This window comes from Hoplias malabaricus, chromosome X2, assembly GCF_029633855.1.
Source record: "Hoplias malabaricus isolate fHopMal1 chromosome X2, fHopMal1.hap1, whole genome shotgun sequence".
In the NCBI taxonomy this organism is placed as follows: Eukaryota; Metazoa; Chordata; class Actinopteri; order Characiformes; family Erythrinidae; genus Hoplias; species Hoplias malabaricus.
The window spans coordinates 44,056,875-44,078,273 of record NC_089819.1 but is presented as its reverse complement, the minus strand read 5'-3'; the positions used below and the strand labels follow the sequence as shown (position 1 = coordinate 44,078,273).

The 21,399-nt window shown below is 41.0% G+C and overlaps 1 protein-coding gene across 2 annotated transcripts in view; it reads right to left on the bottom strand.

Annotated features, from left to right (window-relative positions):
• Window positions 1-20,024, bottom strand: part of LOC136676838 (protein naked cuticle homolog 1-like) — a 39,139-nt gene extending 19,115 nt beyond the window's left edge. For both annotated transcript variants that reach the window (XM_066654091.1, XM_066654092.1), the window contains exons 1-3: window positions 19,847-20,024; window positions 19,705-19,737; window positions 19,349-19,488 (exon numbers count right to left, since the gene is read on the bottom strand). In XM_066654091.1, coding sequence (XP_066510188.1) covers window positions 19,349-19,488; window positions 19,705-19,737; window positions 19,847-19,871 — 198 coding nt within the window. In that variant the 5' untranslated portion in view covers window positions 19,872-20,024. The remainder of the gene's footprint in view (window positions 1-19,348; window positions 19,489-19,704; window positions 19,738-19,846) is intronic.
• Between the last annotated feature and the right edge of the window lie 1,375 nt (window positions 20,025-21,399).

Here is a 21,399-nt window from a genome sequence, read left to right as displayed (position 1 = left end):
GTGGGGTGACCTCTAAGCACAATGACCCTCCTCTTCAAGTGCATTTCAGGGCTTTGTGGCATCCCAAATCCACACAGTGGGCCCTTAAGTGCACCAAGTGTATACTCATCAACTGACCTCAATACATTTATCAGTGATGATCTGCTCTAAGTGAGCAATGGGCCAAATCTAGTGACCCAGTAAGGTCAGAGGTCATTTTACAAAAGGTACATCAAGGTAGTATAAAGGGGGAGGCAGTCAGAAGGGGGCAAACGGAATGGAAAAGTGTATGATTGATAAAAGAGTGGTCAGGATAGTTTAATAAGGAGTTTGTTAGGAATACATTTTGTAGAATGTATTTTATGCAACATGTTTTAAATATACACATTAAACACTTATGTCCAAAAGTTTGCAGAAAATGGGTGACTTCGGCTACTTTAACCTGCTTTCGTTGTGGAGAGACATTCAGTTCTGCACATGCAGCTTACATAAGCTCAGCAGCAATGCATCAAATGTCATGGCATGCTCTGAAGCAATCACATGGGTCTGAGGTCACAATGTTCAATGCCTTATGTGGGCTAGAGCGTTATGGGGTACCAAAGCTTTGGGACGTGGAGTAGTGGAAGTAATGTTCCTGGGTTTGAATTCCACTTTTACCATTAAGCCTTTCCTGAAGGGTTGGTGTTATTACAGCAAAAGAGGACAAACTACTAATATTTAGACTTCAAGAAAAGTTTGATGAGCAGAATTTCACAAACGTTGGGCCATAAAGTGTAGTTACATGTGTCAACATTGCTTGTGGTAGCAGGAAGTATGCTACATAAAGCCCACATGCACATTTCCAGGCTCAAATCAGATTTTTTGCCGTAATGTGACTCCGATCAATGTGTTCCTAGATGAGATACATATCCAATTTGTGGGCATGTGACACAAATATGAAATGCCAGATTTCATGCATCCTTTTCCCTGTACCCATGTGCTTAGTGTTGTGGTCCATACTCAGCATTAATGTGGCAAAACAGCAATGAAGGAGAGGCTTTGGTGAGTCCGAAATAGTGGTATACTCCCTAGATAGTGCATTTCACAGATTATAACCTAAAATGACTACACCATGACAGGGCAGGGCGGCACGTTGGAGCTGTGTTGCAGTCACACAGCTCCCGGGAACCTGGAGGTTGTGGGTTCAAGACCTGCTCCGGAGTAAACATCTATGAGGAGTTTGGTGTGTTCTCCCTGTGTCTGCGTGGGTTTCATCTGGGTGCTCTGGTTTCCTCCCATGGTTCAAAAACACACGTTGGTAGGTGGACTGGCGACTGTGCCCCCTCCAGGGTGTATTCCTGCCTTGCACCCAGTGATTCCAAGTAGGCTCTGGACCCACTGCGACCCTGAACTGGTTAAGCGGTTACAAACAATGAATGAATGACAGGGCACTTGTTTGACTGCAAATTTAGAATCTAAAATAAATAGTTTAATATTTCTCCATTCAACACACTACATTGGTGCAGAAACCGTTATTATATACTCTACACTGTGAACTACATAATCCCATGAGACATTTGGGATTCAGCCGATTGGTGCCGCAGATTTTTTTTTGTTTTTGCAAAATGTGATGCACAAATGAGCTACAAATGTGTTTGTTTTCCAGTTTTAAGAAAACGAGTTCTCTCATCATGGAGGAGACCTGCAAAAAATGTATCAATGTACATGTGCATACTGTTCCAGGGACTGCTTTCTTGACATTACAGATTACATTTAAGAATGTGAACAGTCAAGACTTCTGATTTAAGCCAAAAAATTGATGAGTGAGGTTTGTAATGTGAGTGTAGCCAATAAAATACGGTGCAAATTTGGTCACAGTTAGTTTCTAATCACAGAGGAACTCATTTTTATTTTCGATGATAGATCAGATCAAGGCGATTAGCACCTAGATATTCTGAACTGAAATATGCTTTGCAGTTCATTTTAGAGTAAAATGATCTGACCCCAGTGCTTAAACACAGAGTTCGATTCAGTGATGAGTTATCCAGATGAAGACAACTTGGACGTGCGATTCTCCAGCTGCACAAGAGGGGATTATCTGCGGCTGCTTTCAAGTCCCATAAAATCAAAGTATGGAAGTATTCTTTGTTCTTGTTTGTTTATGGCTGCTCTTATGAAGTGTTTATGAAGGCTTTACAGATGGTGGAGAGGTGTCGCGGAAGCTGGCTCTCTGCTTAGGGCCCTTTTTTATTCGTCTTCAGAACACCATGAAAAAGTCTCAGACACATAAACAAGCCTTTTCCCCTTAACTCACGCCAACGAGCCAAACCGCTTTTCCAGACGTGATGTTTCACACGCCGTAGGAAAAAAAAACCCAACGACAAGACGTTTTCCTTTAGACAGGTGCCAGGGGAGAGGGGAGGGGAATGGTGGGGAGAAAGAGAGAAGAGAGAAGTTACTGCATCCCTGTGAGCATCAAAGCTGTTAAAGAGCCTTTCGCCCAGATTTATGCCTACGGAACACAGTGTACGGCATTACGGCATCGTCAAAACACACGCACACACTGTGCTCACTTCAGTTCTGTTTTAGTTGGCGGTGAATAAAAAGGGAGCCCAGACAAGACTGACATGTCTAAATGTTGAATTTAAATAAAAAGTGAGAACTGAAGGATATTTTACAAAGCTGGATTCATGGCTTAGCTCGCAGACTCAAATTATAGAAAGTAAAATTGAGCTGAACACAAACTCAGCACCACTAAACTGAGCTTGATATTACCTTAAGCCAGCTTTACAGGATACATTCCTGATTAGGGCTATAGTAATGCACATTTTTTGAGGTTTGTTAAAATTGTTAACAGACAATAACAGACGGGACTGGTTACTTGATTAAAGCATTGCTGTCGCACAGTGTGGATCAGACACAGCAGAGCTACTGGAGATTTTAGACTGTCACTACTGCTCTGAGAACAGCCCTCCCATCAAAAACATACAACCCTCAATGACCTCATCATCTAGTCCTTTAAAATATATTATAGGGGAAAAATACTTTACTACTCCTTCACACACTTATTATAACTGTTATTATAAACAATTTAATGGTAACCAAATGATAAAAAAACACATACTTATAACACGTATGTAAGCAGATATTGTGTATAAAACCTACTTACAGCTACAGCTCTCCACCAAGTGATTATTTAGGTCATTTTGTGGATTTGAGCTTTTAGTGGCTGATAGTCCGGTAATAAATTCTTTGCCCCACATCCGCAGGTAAACTTTATCCTGTTTGAACAGGGCTTTAGACTGTTTTGAAGGTTAATATCCCCCCAACATATTTCAATCTTAACAAACCCTTATTTGACTTTGACTTTTTGAGCACAGTTTCTTTACACATGCAAAGTTTGCAAGAGAGACTGAGAAATTCAGCTACAAGACTTTTTTGACCTGTCTCCTTTGTCAAAACCTCAAAAATAGTGGAGAATGCAGTAATAATTCTAAACTGAACCATATAATTCTAATCCAATACTCAGTTTCTTTAGCACAGTACTGCAAATGTTAAATCCCCCCATTTCTAAAGGAACAAATGTTTAATAATAACAGAACAAGCTGCTAGGGAGTTAGAAAATGATGTATGCAAGAACGAGAATGAAAGAATGTGAGAGAATAGATGTAAACAAAACAGAGAGGAAAGACAGTGAACAGGAGAGAGAGAGCGAGAGAGAGAGAGATAGAGAGAGAGAGACAGAGAGAGACAGAGACAGAGAGATGATAAGTACATCTTTCTCATTGACTTGAAATTGGCACAGAGACACTTATGAGGTCTTGCCAGCTATGACCTGGCAACACATGCAAAGACACTGCCAAGTGTGTGTGTGTGTGTGTGTGTGTGTGTGTGTGTGTGTGTGTGTGAGAGTCTCTGTGTGAGTGATACAGCCCCCTGGTGTCTGGCACATTAAGATGTTAGCGCCGTGGAAAAAAAGCGAGGGAAAAATTCCAGAGCTGACTGAGGAGCAGGCGGGAGCTTGCGTGTGTTGAAGGGAGTGTGTGTGCATGCTTGTCACTGATGAAACTGTGTGAGTGTGAAAGAGTGAGAGGTGTGGGCACATGTGTGTGTACTTCAAACACTGTTGTTTGTCTTTCCGCCAAACCTTTCACCCTGACGGACAATTTACGCAGCCAATGACAGCTTGGCATTATATTAGGTCAGACACACTCTCTTTCAATCTTACACTCTCCAAAACACACACACACAAACACACCATCACACATGAAGTCTCGCAAGACCTCTGCTCATCCGCAGAGCTGAAGCTTCATCAAAACCCAGCAAGAACCTCATTTAGGCACTCACTCATTCTCCCTCCCTCTCTCTCTCTCGCTCTCTCTCTCTCTCTCTCCAGGCCACTGAGCTAAAAGGATCATTAAGGGAATGACGAAAGCGGAGGATGAAAGACGTAGAGAAAAAGACAGAAAAAAAGGCAGCATTTACAGCCATGCCACTGGGACACAAACATGAAATTAAGAGGGTGAGGAATAGAGGGAGGGAGGTAGACAGAAAGAGGCATCATTTGAAATGAAAAGAAGCATGTGAGGAGGACGTGTGCTTGACCGTAACACAGACTGGTCACATAGTTAGTTACATAGTGCAATTTCTGCAGTGACTGGGGCTCTGTTCTCCCTATTCCAGGTGAGTGAAGCATCACACTGATTTTGAAACTGTAATTTTAAGGTATGAATATCACACAGAGTTCCTTTAAGATTGCTTTGTTGTGAAATACGTTGTATTAAACATAATCATATTTGGCGCTAAGCTAATTTGACTTCCCACAACAAGACTGCAGCAATTTGAAGACATCCCGGTAACTTTTATGTAGTCCAACTCCACACAAAAAAGCCTAGCCGGGAGTTATGAGAAAACAGGGAGGTCCAAAAAGGGAGTCAACAGCCATGGCAGGACATGACCTCACCCTAAAGCCCCCTTTAAACCACCGGCATGGTTATCTTACTAAACGGCATAGTGTTACCTCCGTGAAATCTCCAGTGGCAGAAGAGCACACTCCCCCCAATTCCCTAGTGGAAGGAACTGAGCTTGTGTGTAGAGAAAAAGGACCTGATCTCAAAACCCCACACTGCACACTTCCTCACTAACCTATTTATACTTTCCCTTAATCCTGCTTACATTGGCAAGAGCATGGGCCTAGTCCTGAATCACAGCCTATACACATAATCTACGTCCTTCACCCAGGGTACGCTGAACCCTCAAACAAATTCACACAGCTAAAGCGCCTCCTTTATGCCAGCCAGCGATTCTACAGCAGTTGCTCATATGAGATTAACATTGCAAACATTTCATTCCACATTACCTCATCCACATCAAAGCGTCCGGCCAGCTAAATCCTCCACACAACTTCACTGCAGATTTAAGACTGCCTACAACGCAGCTATTTTTTATTTTTTGGGGGGGGTTTTACACACACATAGGTACATACACACAAACCTCTGCACTAATCTCTCTCCCTCTCTTACATGCATACAATCACTGGTGTTTATATCTTTCACAACCTTTGGCACACTCTTAATGTCAACTGAAGCTGGCTTTACTGAGAACACTAGTGCCCAGGCACTGACAAGAAAACTGGGCAAAACAGACATTCATTCACTGTTACATCCTCACCACACACTTTTATGTGCGTTTGATGGTGCAGTGTCTTGATTTATATCCAAAATGAAGAGTACACAGTCATTTTATGAATGAATTATCTGTTTATTATTTATTTATTTATTTAAACCTTAAAGTGGACCTGTATAATCTAAAAAAAAACAAACACACTTCCAATAACATCATGCGTCCTACTCCAACCATAGCTTCATTTTATACTAAATTAATGAGAAAGTAGAGTTTCCCACTCCTTTGAAAATATCTGAACCTGAATACCCCACACTCAGTTACCATCACTCTGGGGCAAGTGGAGCACCAGCATAGCCTGAGTATGAGATCAAAGACTCTGAGCCTGTGACCTACAAAATCCTACACAAAGCAAGGCATAGTCAACCTAAATATTGCAGGTATTACTAAAGTGGTCCATTCAGGTCAAGGAACTACACCACGAGAAATACAACCCAAAAACCTGCAACAATTGTAGTTGTTCAAAGTGTAGATTTTCCATTTAAAATAAGTGCACTTAGATACACGTATCAGAGGCATGACTCGGCACCTTCCTCCCTCAGAATACTGCCACTGTAGTTTTGGACACAACTGCTAAGAAGAACAGATTCGCCTTAAGCAATCAGGAGAGAGCAGATCTGGTTCTAGTTCTGAAAGGAGTGTATGGAAAATAAGTTAAAAAGAGTAAGTAAAGAATGTGCATTCAAATTTTGGAGTGTTAACAGATTGTTTTGATGAGCCACGGTCGTTTCCACACGACTGAAGTCATTGTTCTTTTTTAGAGCAAATTCTTTGATTATTTGAAGCAGATTTCCACCGTACCTGTCACTGTGCCTAAACGACTCATGCAATGAATGTACGCCGTATAACGCGTAACTGCATGACATCATTACGTAAACAAGTCAGAATATCATCAATTATCAATCAGAATATAAATTATCATGATTTTTTATCGTTTGAAAACAATGTGATATTATTGCACATGATACGATATGGTGTCACGCAGGAATCATGCAGTTTTATAAACTATGACGTACATAAAAGGGTTACTGTCTTTTTTTTTTAATTGGGGAATGAGTCCACAACAAACAAAATCAAGCTACTAATGAATTAACCGTGTGTTCTTAGCATCGCTACAATTAAACCTTACTATGTCCACCCCTAGGATTATGTAGATGTATAATTCAAAGGTTGAGGAGCAGTGATTAAATGAGATTTGCAGCATACTAATAGAAGATGTAAAAGGGAAGTGGTGTCATGTGTTAAGCTGAAGCTCTGCCTTACCACAGCTCTTCAAAGTACAGTTCAGTAGAGCTAAAACCAGGGTCAGATTCATATCTAACCTGGCGCATTGCGTATATTCCATACACGCACAGTACATGCTGCCAATTACCGAGCAACATGTTTCTAGATCCAGAGGTACCACGGAACAACTTTGTTGGTGTGTGTGTGTGTGTGTGTGTTTGTGTGTGTGATTAAAGAAACTGTCAATGAAAAATTGGAACTTTCCACACTGACATTACAAGAGATGCCATTAGATTCATTATATAATTCTGTTCTGTTTGTGAGTCCAGGGAGTTATTGACCCTTAAGGTTTTTAGCAATCCTAACTACTTTCCAGAGGGCAAAGCACACACATGTGTAAACACACAACTCAACAAGGTGTCTGTGTGTGTGTGTGTGTGTGTTGCTACCTAGTGAGTCATTCCAAACTATGGCTAACATTACTCAAGCAGTAATATTCAAAATAGGGCTTTTAAACTTATGTGTGTCTGTAGTGTATTACACTCATGTACTGTAACCCAGAAATGTTCCAGAGTTTACCCGGAGGAGCTGTTTGTGTAAACACGACCACCCACAACATTCGTCCCAGACATTACTCAGACGTTATCCTCTTAGCGCCCCTGTAAAGAGTCCAGGTAAAATCAGAGACAGCGCATGTGAGAATGAAACGCGAAATATTCCACTCCACGCCTAAACCACGCGTTTCATTTCCCGCTGCGATAGCGCGCCTGACACAGAGAATCTCCAACTGTGAACCACATGTGTGAAAGAACACTCCGGATCTTCAGACTCGATACTCAGGATCGGTTTCTCTTGAGTTCATGAGTGAAAGAGGCAATGATATTGTTACAAGCAAATCTAGCTGAATGAAGCCATGGCTAAAATGAATGGCCCAACAGGGCTTACATATACAGCATAGCGAGGTTAAGGTGGTTATATATACACATACATACATGTACACAATTTAATACATACACGCATTGCTTAAAAACTCTTTCACACTAGGGAACTGTCATCCACCTCCAATACCGGAGCTGTAAATAAAAAACCAGTGTGAAGTTTCCGTGTTCTCCCTGTGTCTGCGTGGGTTTCCTCTGGTGTCTCTGGTTTCCTCCCACAGTCCAAAAACATGGAGGTTAGGTGAACTGGCTTCTCTAATAATAACTGTCTTGCTGTGTGAATGAATATGTGTGTATGTAAATGAATGTCTGATTGTGCATGAATGAATGTGTGTATATGCCCAAATGTGGATGTGCCACTCTATCTTGAGTGAAACTCTAGTGTCTGGTCCAGTCCTCCAGGTGGATGGTCGTTCCTGGTTGAGAGTCCGCTGTACATATTTTGGCTGCCTCTCCTCACCAGTGTGTGTGCGGATTGAATGTTGAATGGAATGGTGTTCTGTGTGTTGTGATTGTAAAGCGTCCTTAGGTTTCTAGAAAGACCAATATGTTATGATATGGGAGTAGGTCAGAGGATGATATTTATCAAAGACCAACCTGATATCAAAAGACATTTTGCTTTTAGTTAAATTTAACATATTGCCCTCAAAATTGGCCTCATTTTTCTGTAGTCTAGGCCACGCGTAAGGCTTGCATAACTAAAAGACTTTAGCAGGACATGTGTTTTACTATCAGTAAGTATGCTTTCTTTGCATATTGATGCTATCCAATTTAAAACACGTATCTTGTTTTTTGTGGATTATTAGTTTACTACATCATTCCAAAACAGCAGCTGCCCTTCACATTTTGAGAGATACTCTTTGGGAGATGCATGATTTAATCAGACAGTGACAATATGTAAAATCTGTGATTGTTTGAGCAGAAAATAAGAAAGGATTTTATCTAGTATGCAGCCTGCTGGCCGCAGAAGAAACAGTACTGCAGATATCTCATTTTATTTTTCCATATATTGTGGACATTTCTTGTACAGTTCTTCTGTTGTTAACTAAAGACTGCCACCATTCTAAAGCGATATATCGTAGTAGTATAGTATAAGTATGGTTCCATATTGTACTAGGCTTCTTTGGGTGTAAACTTTGTTCGGTAAACAGTTCCTTCCTCATTTAAGCCAGTGACTCTTCCTTTATATCAGTGATATTTAGACTTCTCCAGCAGTCTCTTATATGAGATTATCATTGCAAGCACTTCATTCCGCATTACCTCATCCACATCAAAGCTTCTGGCTATCTAAAGCCAATAGTACTGCCTACAACACTTACTAACTATTTAATGTTTATCTCTCTCTCTCTCTCTCTCTCTCTCTCTCTCTCTCTCTCTCTCTCTCTCTCTCAATCTTTGTAACTTTTACCCCAGCAATGTAATGACTTTACAGCCCGTGACAGCTTATTGTCTCTTTCACAACACACAGCAATTTACTGCCTGTAATGTATGACCACACATACACACACACACACACACACACACACACACACACACACACACACACACACACACACACACACACAATCAGCTTTCTCAAATCCGGTTTATCACAAATGAATGTGTCAGTGTGAATAATACAGGGGTAATTCTTTCTCAGCCCCACCCAGCTAAAGCACTGCAGAAATTCACACAGAGCTTCTGGTGCTCTAAGGTTTTCTGCTGGTTTCAGGTGCAAATTGGTAGGATTCTGTCTGCATATTATTCTGAAATTAGCCAACAAGTGCAAACCTGCAGCTTCTGCTCTGTGTGGAAGGCCAAAATCGAACATGTAAGTCTTTTATATATATATATATATTTTATATATATATATATATATATATATATATATATATATATATATATATATATATATATATATATATATATATATATGCGTCCGGGAAAGGGCTGTATCCCAAAAACTGCATACACATGGTACAGATGAAGCACATCATACAATACACTCTTTGTACTGGTTTGAGCAACACAGGTCTATTATTATAAATCTGCATTCTATTATGCTACCCATTATACTATGGTGCTAACCCATTATACTCATGCTAATTTAGAGTTATTACATCAGATTTACATTAGAAATATTCACAATGCACTTTAATGTATCATTAGATATGAACATCACATATGATATCACCATTGCTCTTGCAATTCCTGTATTTGTGCATCACCAGTAAAATATTAACCATTCTCTGTAGCACAAGGGTGGAGTTATGAGATTGGAGATACAGACACACACACACACACAATTATTCCCAAAAAACACACAAACAAATGTACCTTGCCAAAATTAACCAAACTTTCCTGACTCTCGGCACACAAAACGCAAACACTCCCAGACACACACATAAACACTCCACACACATGGCTGCTGCCTGTCTCTGCAGGGACAGAGGGTGGTCTTGTACCTCTGAGAAAGTGACTCAAAGACCTGTGGAGCAGTGGAACAGAATGATGGAACATCTTACGCTCTCTAAACATGCTACCCAACCGAAAATATGACAGCCAAAACACATCAAACAGCCAGCCTGTGCTTCCACCAGCGCTACACAAACCATGCATCAGCTGCATTAGGAGTGCATATATTTACAGAGTTCAATGATTAAGTAAAGGCACTGTATTGTTAAAACAGGTTCAACAATTTACAGACTATCGGTAATGGATTTAGAAATTATTTCTTCCTACAGAGGAATATAAGCTGCGTCCAAGCTTTTGGCTGTAAAGTGTATCTTCTGACACTGATACCATTCTGATATCTAAGCGCAGTGTAAAGTCACTGTGAGTGCATATAGCACATTAGAAGAAAGAAAATGCTTAAAAAGTGACAGAAGAGAAGAGAAGAGGCTTTGAAGTATCAAAAATGAATCAGTGCGCTCTGTTCCATTTTTACTTCCTTCAGGCAACCAATTCCTTTGCTCTTTTTCTCCGTGCCCATCTCCTTGTTCTCAATCTCTCATTCAGTTACACCGGACGCCCCAAAAGTAAGATGTAAAGAATAAATGTGTGCATTTTCCAGTGATAAAGAGCCCGGTCTATGTTCTGTACTTCTAAAAGTCATTTTGCAGCTGCTATGTTCTATCTGAAATAGAAGTGCACCTGAATCAAACCTGGGGAAATCAACCACTCAGATAAAAATTCAGTTATTCCGTCTCTGTTTAGAAATCATGAATAAACAAAATGATCAGAGGGAGCGCTACACACGTTCACACACACAAAAAAATAATAATAATAATTCCCTAACACACACACACAATTCATATATACACACCTACAGCCACAGATGCTTGGCAGATAACCTGAATTATCTTTATTTTCCCTTTCAGATGAAATTATGGGTCTCTGACCAAGACAAAATAAACATTATTCACATATCTCACAATTATCTTTCAGGAAATGGATTTTGCCCAATATACACAAGACGCAAGTTTATTTCAGACTACATCCTATAGACACACAGACACACAAACAGGAATGGACACAATATTTTTTCAGCTGCTGGTGTGTTAACACTGTGGAAGAGATTTTTAAACAATGTTCACTTAAAAACAAAGCAGCCTAGAAAAAAATGACTTTCCATTGTTAATGAGGTTAAAAGGACAAGAGGAAGTCACCTTTAAAGAGTGGCTACTGCTACTATAGCAAATCATCATCATCATAGTGACGAGATAATGATATTAAGTATATATGATCATTCATTCATTATCTGTAAGCGCTTATCCAGTTCAGGGTCGCGGTGGGTCCAGAGCCTACCTGGAATCATTGAGCGCAAGGCGGGAATGCACCCTGGAGGGGGCGCCAGTCCTTCACAGGGCAACACACACACACACACACACACACACACACCCCTATGGACAATTTCGAGTCGCCAATCAACCTACCAACGTGTGTTTTTGGACTGTGGGAGAAAACCAGAGCACCCGGAGGAAACCCACGCGGACACAGGGAGAACACACCAACTCCTCACAGACAGTCACCCGGAGCAGGAATCAAACCCACAACCTCCAGGTCCCTGGAGCTGTGTGACTGCGACACCTACCTGCTGCACCACCGTGCCGCCCTTATACATGATTAATAAAACACAAATTTGAAAAGGCAAATTGTAAACATATGGACTGTGGGGCACATACAAATGAAACCTCCACCCCTTACAAACTATAAAAGGAATGAAAAAACAACAGAAACTAACATAGAAGTTTCTGACACTGACCAAATACAGTCAGGGTGAGGATGCATTAAAGAAAATCTGCATGTGTGTTTGGATATTGGGAAACATAGTTCGCATCTCAGCTGTTGATCCCCATGGCTTGCCGTACAGATTTCCGCCACACACTTTGATCTCCTGAGCACATCTGCAGAGTGAAGACTCAATGCATGACACACACAGACATCAGAGCATGCACAAACACACACACACACAAATATAACTCCTTCTGTCTTCATTCTCTCATGCACACAACTTGCCAAGCACACCCCTCTAGCCCCCTGCATACCCCCCCCCCCCACCACCACCACACATTCCTGACAACTATTTTTACACACACACATACAAGCTTGTACAGTGTCATGGTCATATCGACAAAACTACACATACACTCACATCAGATTATACTGAAATTTCAAACCAAGAAATGAATGCAAGCCATCAACATTTCTGTTCCAGATACAAAAACATGACAAATATAGGTTCTGAACAAAACCCACAGATGTCCATGGATTCCAACAACAAGATCAAGGAGAAAGAAACTCCAGTCAGCACCGTTTTATCCAAAACACCTTTGTCTTTGCTGTGTTATAATGGTCCGATCTCACTGAACCCCTTGCCCCTACCACTTAGCCTTACCCCTCCATTTTGTATAGGAGTAGGGTGTCTCAATTATTGTAGGGATTGAGGGGTAGGGCAAAGTGTAAGTGCTACATGTCCTTTTAAGCTGAGACTGTTCCCAGCAACAATCAGAATGGAGTGTTACAAATGACCTCCAAGATGGCTGTGCAAGCATCCAAAGAAACCCACAACTGTACGTATTATCTCCTTTAAAAACAATGATAAACTTTATTGATCATCTTAGTTTAGGGTAGTTCCAACCCTTATAATGACCCTTTACTTAATAATAATCATATAACATCTCTAGTAGTATGCTCAAGAGTCAGCTATATTGAATATTCAGTTCCACCTTAAATGGTGAAGCAGTTACATTCTGGCACCTGAAGCTACAAAATTTAAAGTGGGACCGGAAGGTTCAAACATAAACCTGTCATATAAGCAGCTGAATTCAGTTTCACATCACAGATATGTTAGGAGTTGGCGATAATATGATTTTCAAATTCTTCTGCAGGCATACAATGCCTTAAATGTAACTACAGTCCAGCAACGAGATCGCAGCACTGTACCACTCCTCTGATATCACTGCAGACTGGCAGAGTTGCCAACAGAGCAACACTAGTGGTCTGGTAATAAAGCATTGGTTTTTTTTTTTTTTTGAAGCATTTGAATGCCTGTTTCACACATGAACTCCAGAGAATTTCAAAAGAAATAACATGTACTGTGTAACATATTATTTAATTTTTTAATTACCTTTGTCTGGTCAAGACAGTAATGTCACTTTTAATCATACTGCCCCTTACAGTAGCAGAAATGGGACCGGTACAAACCAGAAAGTTTTAAGTGAGGCATTAAGGAATTATAACGCATTAATAAAACTATATGCATGCAGGATTCATTGGCAGTGTCACAAAGTTTATCCCTAGACGTGTAAACCCAATCTAAGAGCTTTTTAGGACTAAGGAGTAGCCTCCAGCTCGCCTACTATGCCTTGCTCTCTCTCCTTGTAACCACCTCTATCTTCTTGTATCTTTCTTTTGCCGCTACTCTCTTCTCTTCACCTTTCCTCTCTTCTTTTTCACTCCCCTCCGCCTGGCCTCTCATGGGAACTTTCCCGAAGCCCCACCTCAGACACGGGTGCCGGCGGTCTTCTCCCCGGGGCTCTTTATTTCTCTTCTTTCACAAAAGGAAAACAACAGCCACTCTCTCCATCTCTTCCATCTCTCTCTCAACTGGCTTCAAACACAACAACAGTCAGGTCCCTAGGGAGCAGGGAGGAAGAATGGTGCAAACGCACACGCGCGCACACACACACACACACACACACACACACACACACACACACATGGCTGGTGGGTAGATCCCTTGAAGCGGTGTGAAAATAGAGGAAATATGTAAGAAGTAACATAAAGAAAAAGAAGAAGAAAGAGACACGAAAACGACCCATGAAGAGGCGGCACAGGCGGGCGCATGCAAGACTCCGTCAGTTTCAGAAAGAGAACAGGGACAGAAAGAATAAGAGGAAGAGAGCAAGGAAGAGTGGGGCGACAAAAAGACAAGTTGCATCTAAAAGCAACAGCCAGCCCCTAGACAAAAGCATATGCTCTCTAAAGGAGGAGAGGAGGGAGAGGAGAAGGAAAAACTGTGTCTCTATTCTTTATTCTCTCTCTTTGTGTGGCAGTGGAGAAGTGTACTGGAGACAGAGAGAGAAAGAGAGAGAGAGAGAGAGAGAGAGAGAGAGAGAGAGAGAGGGAACAGAGCATTGCTTTGAGGGAAAGTCAATCTTTGAGCCTCCATGCAAGCCTTCATGACTTGGAAGTATTTGCATGAAGACAACAATAAAGATGCTTGAAAAAAACCCACTCAGTTCTCCACTATTGCTCATGCTAACTCTCACACGCCACATCCTCCACAATTACAAACACAGAGGCAAGCCCAACAGTTAAACACACACACTCAGGCAGTCCCACTAGCTAAACAGGACAATGAAAAAGTGAAAGAACGAAATAAGAAAGGGACAGAGACTAAACTGGGTGATGGCCCTAAAGATGAACAGCTCCCAACTCATGGGAGACAAAAGGAGTTTAAATTCCAGGACCTAGTTTAGACACTGTATTCAGCTTAGGTTTTTAATTAACTTATAAAACGAATTAAAGGCAACATCTACAATTGTGGGGAAATGCTGTTCTCTTCTATGTTTACATTCAGAAGCTCTGTGACATTTAAGGTGGAACAGTATGCTTGAGGAAAAAAATTACTACTGTTTGTACGTGGCTGAAGTAGAAATTGTAAGTTTTTACTCACTGTTCAAATTACCACAGAAACTCTTTTGTAACTTATGTTATTTAGTTTTGTAGATTTCAGTCTGTGTTTACTTTCATGCAGTTCCAAATTTGGGGTCAGTTCCATTTACAGCAAAAATAAGTCAATATTACCCACTTGTGGAGCAGGAATACAGCAATATCCTCATCTTAGTTCATGCTTTTCAACGTTTGAATATCACAGGAAAATTGATTAAGTCATTGTACAGTTTTGTAATCCCAATTTAGTATTTTGGCTGTGCTGTTCAACCTTAATTCAAGCCAATTTTGGAGTTGATTATTAACTCATCTACTACAAAAGGACTGTAGCCCAGTGCTGGGTACTAGGGGGTTTGGGGGGGTCATAGAGGGTCTTTTGTCAGTGTCTTTTGTCATCACTAAGACCAGCAAGAGCAGCTGTAGACCTCAAAGACCAACAAACACAACAAAAACACTGATCTTCACCTGCTTGCCATACTCAGACTAGTCAATCACTCTTTCACACACACACACACACACACTCAGAAACAGGAGACACTTAAACACTTATGAATTAATTGGTTCACAACTGAACCACTGCAGACTATTCATTTTTACTTATAATAATTTAGTCATCAGTTCTCCCTAGCAGCTATCCTCTCTCCATCTTTGATAGTTAAAGTGGTCCGGGACACTGCAGCCCTGTAGTCTAACAGAATAAATGATGCTGTATAAAAATGGTCAGCCTATAAGAAGGGGGTTTTCAAGACACTTTCACCCCGTGCTAGAGCTGTTCAGCACACAGCCACAGTGGGCTTCAACATCAAACAGATTCCTGACCCTGACTCCCCACTGTCCTTCCCTTATAACCCACATTTTACAACACCCCTTTTCAGCCACACACACACTAGCACTGTTGGGCCACACTTTTATGCACACATACAAACAAACTGACAAACCCTGTTGGTCCACACTTCTTCCACCACAGACATTCCTACACTGCTTGAATAAAAGTTCTAATGGAGCCTTGCTGGTTGAACTTGAGGGAGGTTTAAGGCACAGATGTGTGATAGAAAATGTAGCCACCCATGAAAAAATACTCCTTTTGGATTTATTTTTACCTAATACACTAAGATTGAGACAGGGCTTTTCCATATGCTTGTTGTTTCCTACAAGCCTTTTGAAATAAGTTGTTGAGGTGAAATCAGTCAAAGCCTGACAAAAACAATAAATTCCACAGCAAATTTATAGATAAAAAACATACACAGAGAAATGAAAATAAAACAGAAATATGTTTACAATCAAGCCTCAACACTTGGATCCAATCATTGTCGTCTTGGAACAATAAAACCGCAATGAAGTGCATTCATGTTTGGCGCTTTTTCTGAAGCGAAAACAAAGGCGACGTTAACTAACAAAGAAGTCTCAAAAAACAGCTTGAAAGGGAGTCCAAAAAAGCATGCGCTGTCAGCATTCACTCCTTCGAATTTTAACATGCAATGAAATATTAAGTTATCTTAGAAACGCTTTGTTACAATCAAAACAAAGCAAATAACTCCAAAAAAATATTTATGGTCAAAAACACGGCTTACTCCGTTTTGTTCTTTCTCCCACAACACTGTGTAAACCATTAGGCACACTAGACTCAATTATTTATGTTAAAACACACACACACACAAAGCTCTGCAGAGTCCAAATTGTTCAAACAGTCCAAGTCTTTCAGCAGGGATCCTTGTGCAGCCTTGCCAAATCACTTCACACCATCTGGCAAACGCACACGTGTTCCACAATGCTTGTCCAATGTTCTGCTAATGTTCTCAAACTTCTCATTAGAACCTCCAATGGAAGAAGCCAATCAGGTCACTCAAAACTGCCTTGAGTGCTCCTCAAAGTCCTACCCAAATGTTCCATAAAGCTTGGGTACTTTGATACTTTGGGATGATTAAAGAGCTAATCGTATTTCAGGAACTCCTCAGGCTACCTTAGCTTCAAGTCATAAAACCATGGTCATGGCAATAGGCCCTGTGATACAACCTGAGACCATTTCAAGCTCACAATTTTAGCACTATCTAATCACTCCAGATGCAGTAAAACTCTGCCTCTTAAAAAGTTATCACCTATGATTTATAACTTCAGATGACCCCACCTTGGCCTTTATATATATAAAAAATCACTTCCAAAGAAATGACGAGACAACAAAGGGCTTTAATCTTTCTATTTCAGCCATGACTGTGCCTACACACCAGCATTCCTTCAATTTTTTTCTTTTCTTATATTATATTTCCTGTATATCTGTGCCGTCCTGTTGACTTTAAGCCTGTTTTTCCTCCTCACACCAGCCAAAGTCATTCCAAATAAACCCTAGTGGCACAAATTGACCTTCCTTGCTAGCAGTTGCAAAGCACTGGTTAGTCCACAGTCCCTAGTGGTTTACATGTAGACAGGGAGAACGTCACCCTTCTTGAGCTATCATATGACATTTAATTGGAGGATTGCATCCAGATAAGGAAACACTTCAGTAAGCAACACTACACTAACCCAAGGTCTACAATCTCAAAAATGTGCACTGGTTGCAGACAAAAATAGATGTCTATCTGCATTTTCATGCAGTTTAAAGGAGCCTGAAAAAAATGAAGAAGAAGCCTGCAAAGTGGCCAGGGTCTCCTGCCTTTTCAGTGGCCCCTTTAGAGTGGCCTACTAGACTCCCCCTCATTCCACCCAGGGCTCTCAAAAAACTCTTTTGAGATGAGGCAGCCCCCAACCCGAAAGAGGCTTAGGCTCCCTCAGATGTGCTTCCAGAGCATTTCTGCCCTCCTCAAACAACAACGTTCTTATGTGTTTACCAGGATGCCAAATCTCAGACAGGCTTGCAACCCCTCCCCACCCACCCCCCACCCAACTCGGTTTCACAATGCAGCCCTGTCACCAGGCTGTCAGGCCGCAATGCTTTCAAGCTTGCCATGATCTATCACCTCCACAGAGGACTGCATCTGTTCTGCTGTTATGAACCCTGACACATTTGTTTCCCTCCTGCTCGAACAAAACCATGTCATGTATGAGTGAAAATGTGAAATGTCTGACTCACACTTAAACATATCCACAACTTTTGAGCAAGAGTGGAAACGTCCAGTCATTTTCACGGTAGTAGCGTAAAAGTTTTAAATACATGCAGCAACTTTTGTGTGAAGTGCCTTTTTTTTCCCCACCTCACCTCCTTCCTTTCAGCAAAATGACTGCCTGTCAGGTGCAAACAGACTCTGGACCTTTGTAAAAACTCCCAACCAGACGTTTCCCCTCCCATCCTTCTTCAGGAATAAACATGAAGAAATCCGCTCTACCTCAGGCTTCAAAGGGAGCATTTGCAATTGTAGAGAGAACTGGCAGGCGTTTTAAAAGCATTCATTAGTGGGTGTCAGGCAAGCGTGTGTTCAAAATTTCTCCAATCCACAGCCGAGGATATAAGGGCTGTCTTTTGTAGTCAAGCTCCAGCCGCTAAACAAAGCCATTCCTGTGGCTTCAGCTTGGGTATGCTGACTGTTGTTCTCCATTATGGAAAACACATCGCCAAAGCTCACGTCCAAAGCGTTAGAAAGCCATTAAGGAAAGTGAGGGTGGTCTCCAGCCAAGAGTTTGGGGTCACTGAAGGGCAAAAGCTGGGAAGAATTACCACAGGCATCAACTGCAATTCTTTCACTAGCTCACCTCAACAAGTTATCAGAATCAAAGTTCTTAAATTCCAAAAAGCTTGCTACATCCCAGCATCATTCCATTATACAGAGCAGCCTACATACAAAACTACATACTAAAAGATACTAAACTGAAACTGGGGTGGTTCCCTCAAGAGCATTCCTTCAGTACCTTTGCTTAGGGGACTATCCTACTCAACTACAATTACACACATGTTCCTCAGAACAGTTCCTCATACGCTTGAGTTTGATTTTCAGTTTTAAATCATTTATTTAGGAAGAGTTACAAATGTAAAGATACAATAAACAACAAATATGATGAAAGAAGAGGTCCATAAAGCCTCGCTGAAAACATAAACCTGGAACATAAGACCCTCTTGTACCTTGTGGATACATATATAGTAATTTTGGTGAACGAAAATGTACTTTTTTAACCACCCAACAGACGCCTGAAATTGTGAATATACAACTTAAAATCGAAAAACACTCAAACGAATTACGTTAGCCATAGTTTGACACAGTTTCTAACACGAATACATTTAGCTGTTAACTGCTAACTGAAGGAGAAGTTTTCGGAGGTGACTATCCAAGAAGCGCGAGTCGCCGCGCGCGAGAGTTATGAAGGTCTGTAGTAGCCGAAGCAGGAAAACACCAGTTTGAAAAGGGTTTTGAGCAAATACACACACATAAATACGTTTCATACCACATTAAAACGCAGAAACTCACCCTTGAAGACAGTCTGCAGGTACTTTTTTGGTGGCAGTCCTGCTGTTCGAGGCGAGAGCCAGTGCAGTAATACTTCTGCTTCACAAGCCAGTCGTCGAGTCCTTTTCTCGCCAAACATGCGTTAACTACGAAACTATCGCCTAAAACAACGAAAGAAAATCACTTTGAAATGGGTTTGAGTGATAATGAGCGGTTGAGTGGTTCTACAAAATCTTGCCTCAACTTTACATTTAGTGAACTAGGCTCTTCAGCGCATGGCTGAATACAAATGTAGCTACTTCTGCAAGACCAGCGACGTGCTCAATGCTGTAGTAACAACGCTTTTCTTTTTCCTTTTCTGAGAAATAAAGACTCACCTTCAGGGCTTTCCCTCGGTTTACAAATAGCAGCTTCTCGGGGCATTGCACAAGAGAAGGAAAAAAGGCACGAGTTAGTCCAAAGCTTCCAAATGAAAGCCTAGAAAGAGAGCGAGATTGAGATCAAAGAGAAATGCCCTACCATGTTTCGAATGAAGTTTACCCATTTCTCCTCATCGGGTTGGAATAGCAAAACATCAGAATAAAATAGAATCCAAAAAAGAATGGCGATATGTTTCTCCTTCAAACAACAGTGTCCGCACAGAAAAGAGAAGAATCCCCCTCTTGGTAAATCCTACAGAGACGGAGCTCAGCTTTGATCCCCCTTCAGCTCTGCTCAGCTCAGCTCCCTCCAGTTTTTCTTTTCCGCCCGTTTTCGGTACAAACCTGGCCCCTCTCTGCTCAGAGTGGCTGGGAGTTCATACTCTAAGCAGATTTTCTAGCCAATTATAGGGCAGGGGGCTGGACAATATTAGCCAATCATAGTCGTAGAGGCGGGGCTTGTCGGAAAACAGGTGGAAAAAAATAAGTGATAGACCCCTCGCGGCTTCGCTCCATTTCATTGGCCCAAAAGCGGCACATGAAAGCGCAAGTTGGGATTCTTTAGGAGTCTCCAACTATAAAAAGAGCAGCGACGAGAGCGGCTGCTGCAGTCTGCCTCAAATAAAAAGCTAAGAAACACGGCACGGTTGAATAAATGTGAATAAACCGTCCATGAACTCTGTTGTTTGTGCAGTTATATTAACCTTACCTTAACGCTACTGAAGTGAAGAATCTCTTAAGCACTTTCCTGCAGGCCTTCTTCTGACCATTCCACCACTGAAATCCTCTCGAGATTTTAGAAAATTCATCCTTTTTCATTTATTTATTGTCTGTAACCGCTTATCCAGTTCAGGGTGGCGGTGGTTGTAAAAAATAATATAATAAAATGAAATAACAGTTAAAACAATCTCCACAATTCTTACTTGACCGTTACTTAACACTTTCAGTGCCTTAGCACATTAATACGGGCATCTCAGAATCTCCTACCAACATACAAACTGCAAAAAACAACCACGCACTCTGTGTGGGATCTGCTTAACCCTTTACACATGAAATAATAATACAATAAAACTATTTTTTTAAATCACGCAATGTGGCCCTTTAACTAAAAATCCTAATTTAAAAATGTTGGTTCATATATATTTTGAATGCATCACATTTGGCATTTACCAATATATTTTATTCTTTAATTGTTTTTTCATTTAGTTTACTGCATCAGTTAAAACAGTTAAATGTGTTTTACTGCTGTAAAGAACAGATTTTCTCAATATTTATTATAATTAAGGAGCATTTGACAGGCAGAATACACTATATCTGTGAAATGGAACATTCAGCAGTGGCTGAAACTGGCCATTCCCTACTTGGATGAGACAGAGGGAGAAAGCCTGCTGTGTTGTGTGATCCATGTGGTATTTTGACCAAAGCATATCACAAACGTTTTTGTTGAGACCCCAGGGAACTGCGTTAACATATGGAAAAAGGGGTATATGTCCCATTAAAAATTTCGTGACTCCATATTTTGCTGCTAGAAAACAATGTGTGGTGAACAGGGCCATAGCCAGGGTATTGAGGTCCAGGGTGGGGCGATGGGTGGGTGGGATTTAGGTTTTGTCAGTCCAAATTTGATTTGAAAGGTTTTGTAGGTCTACTATT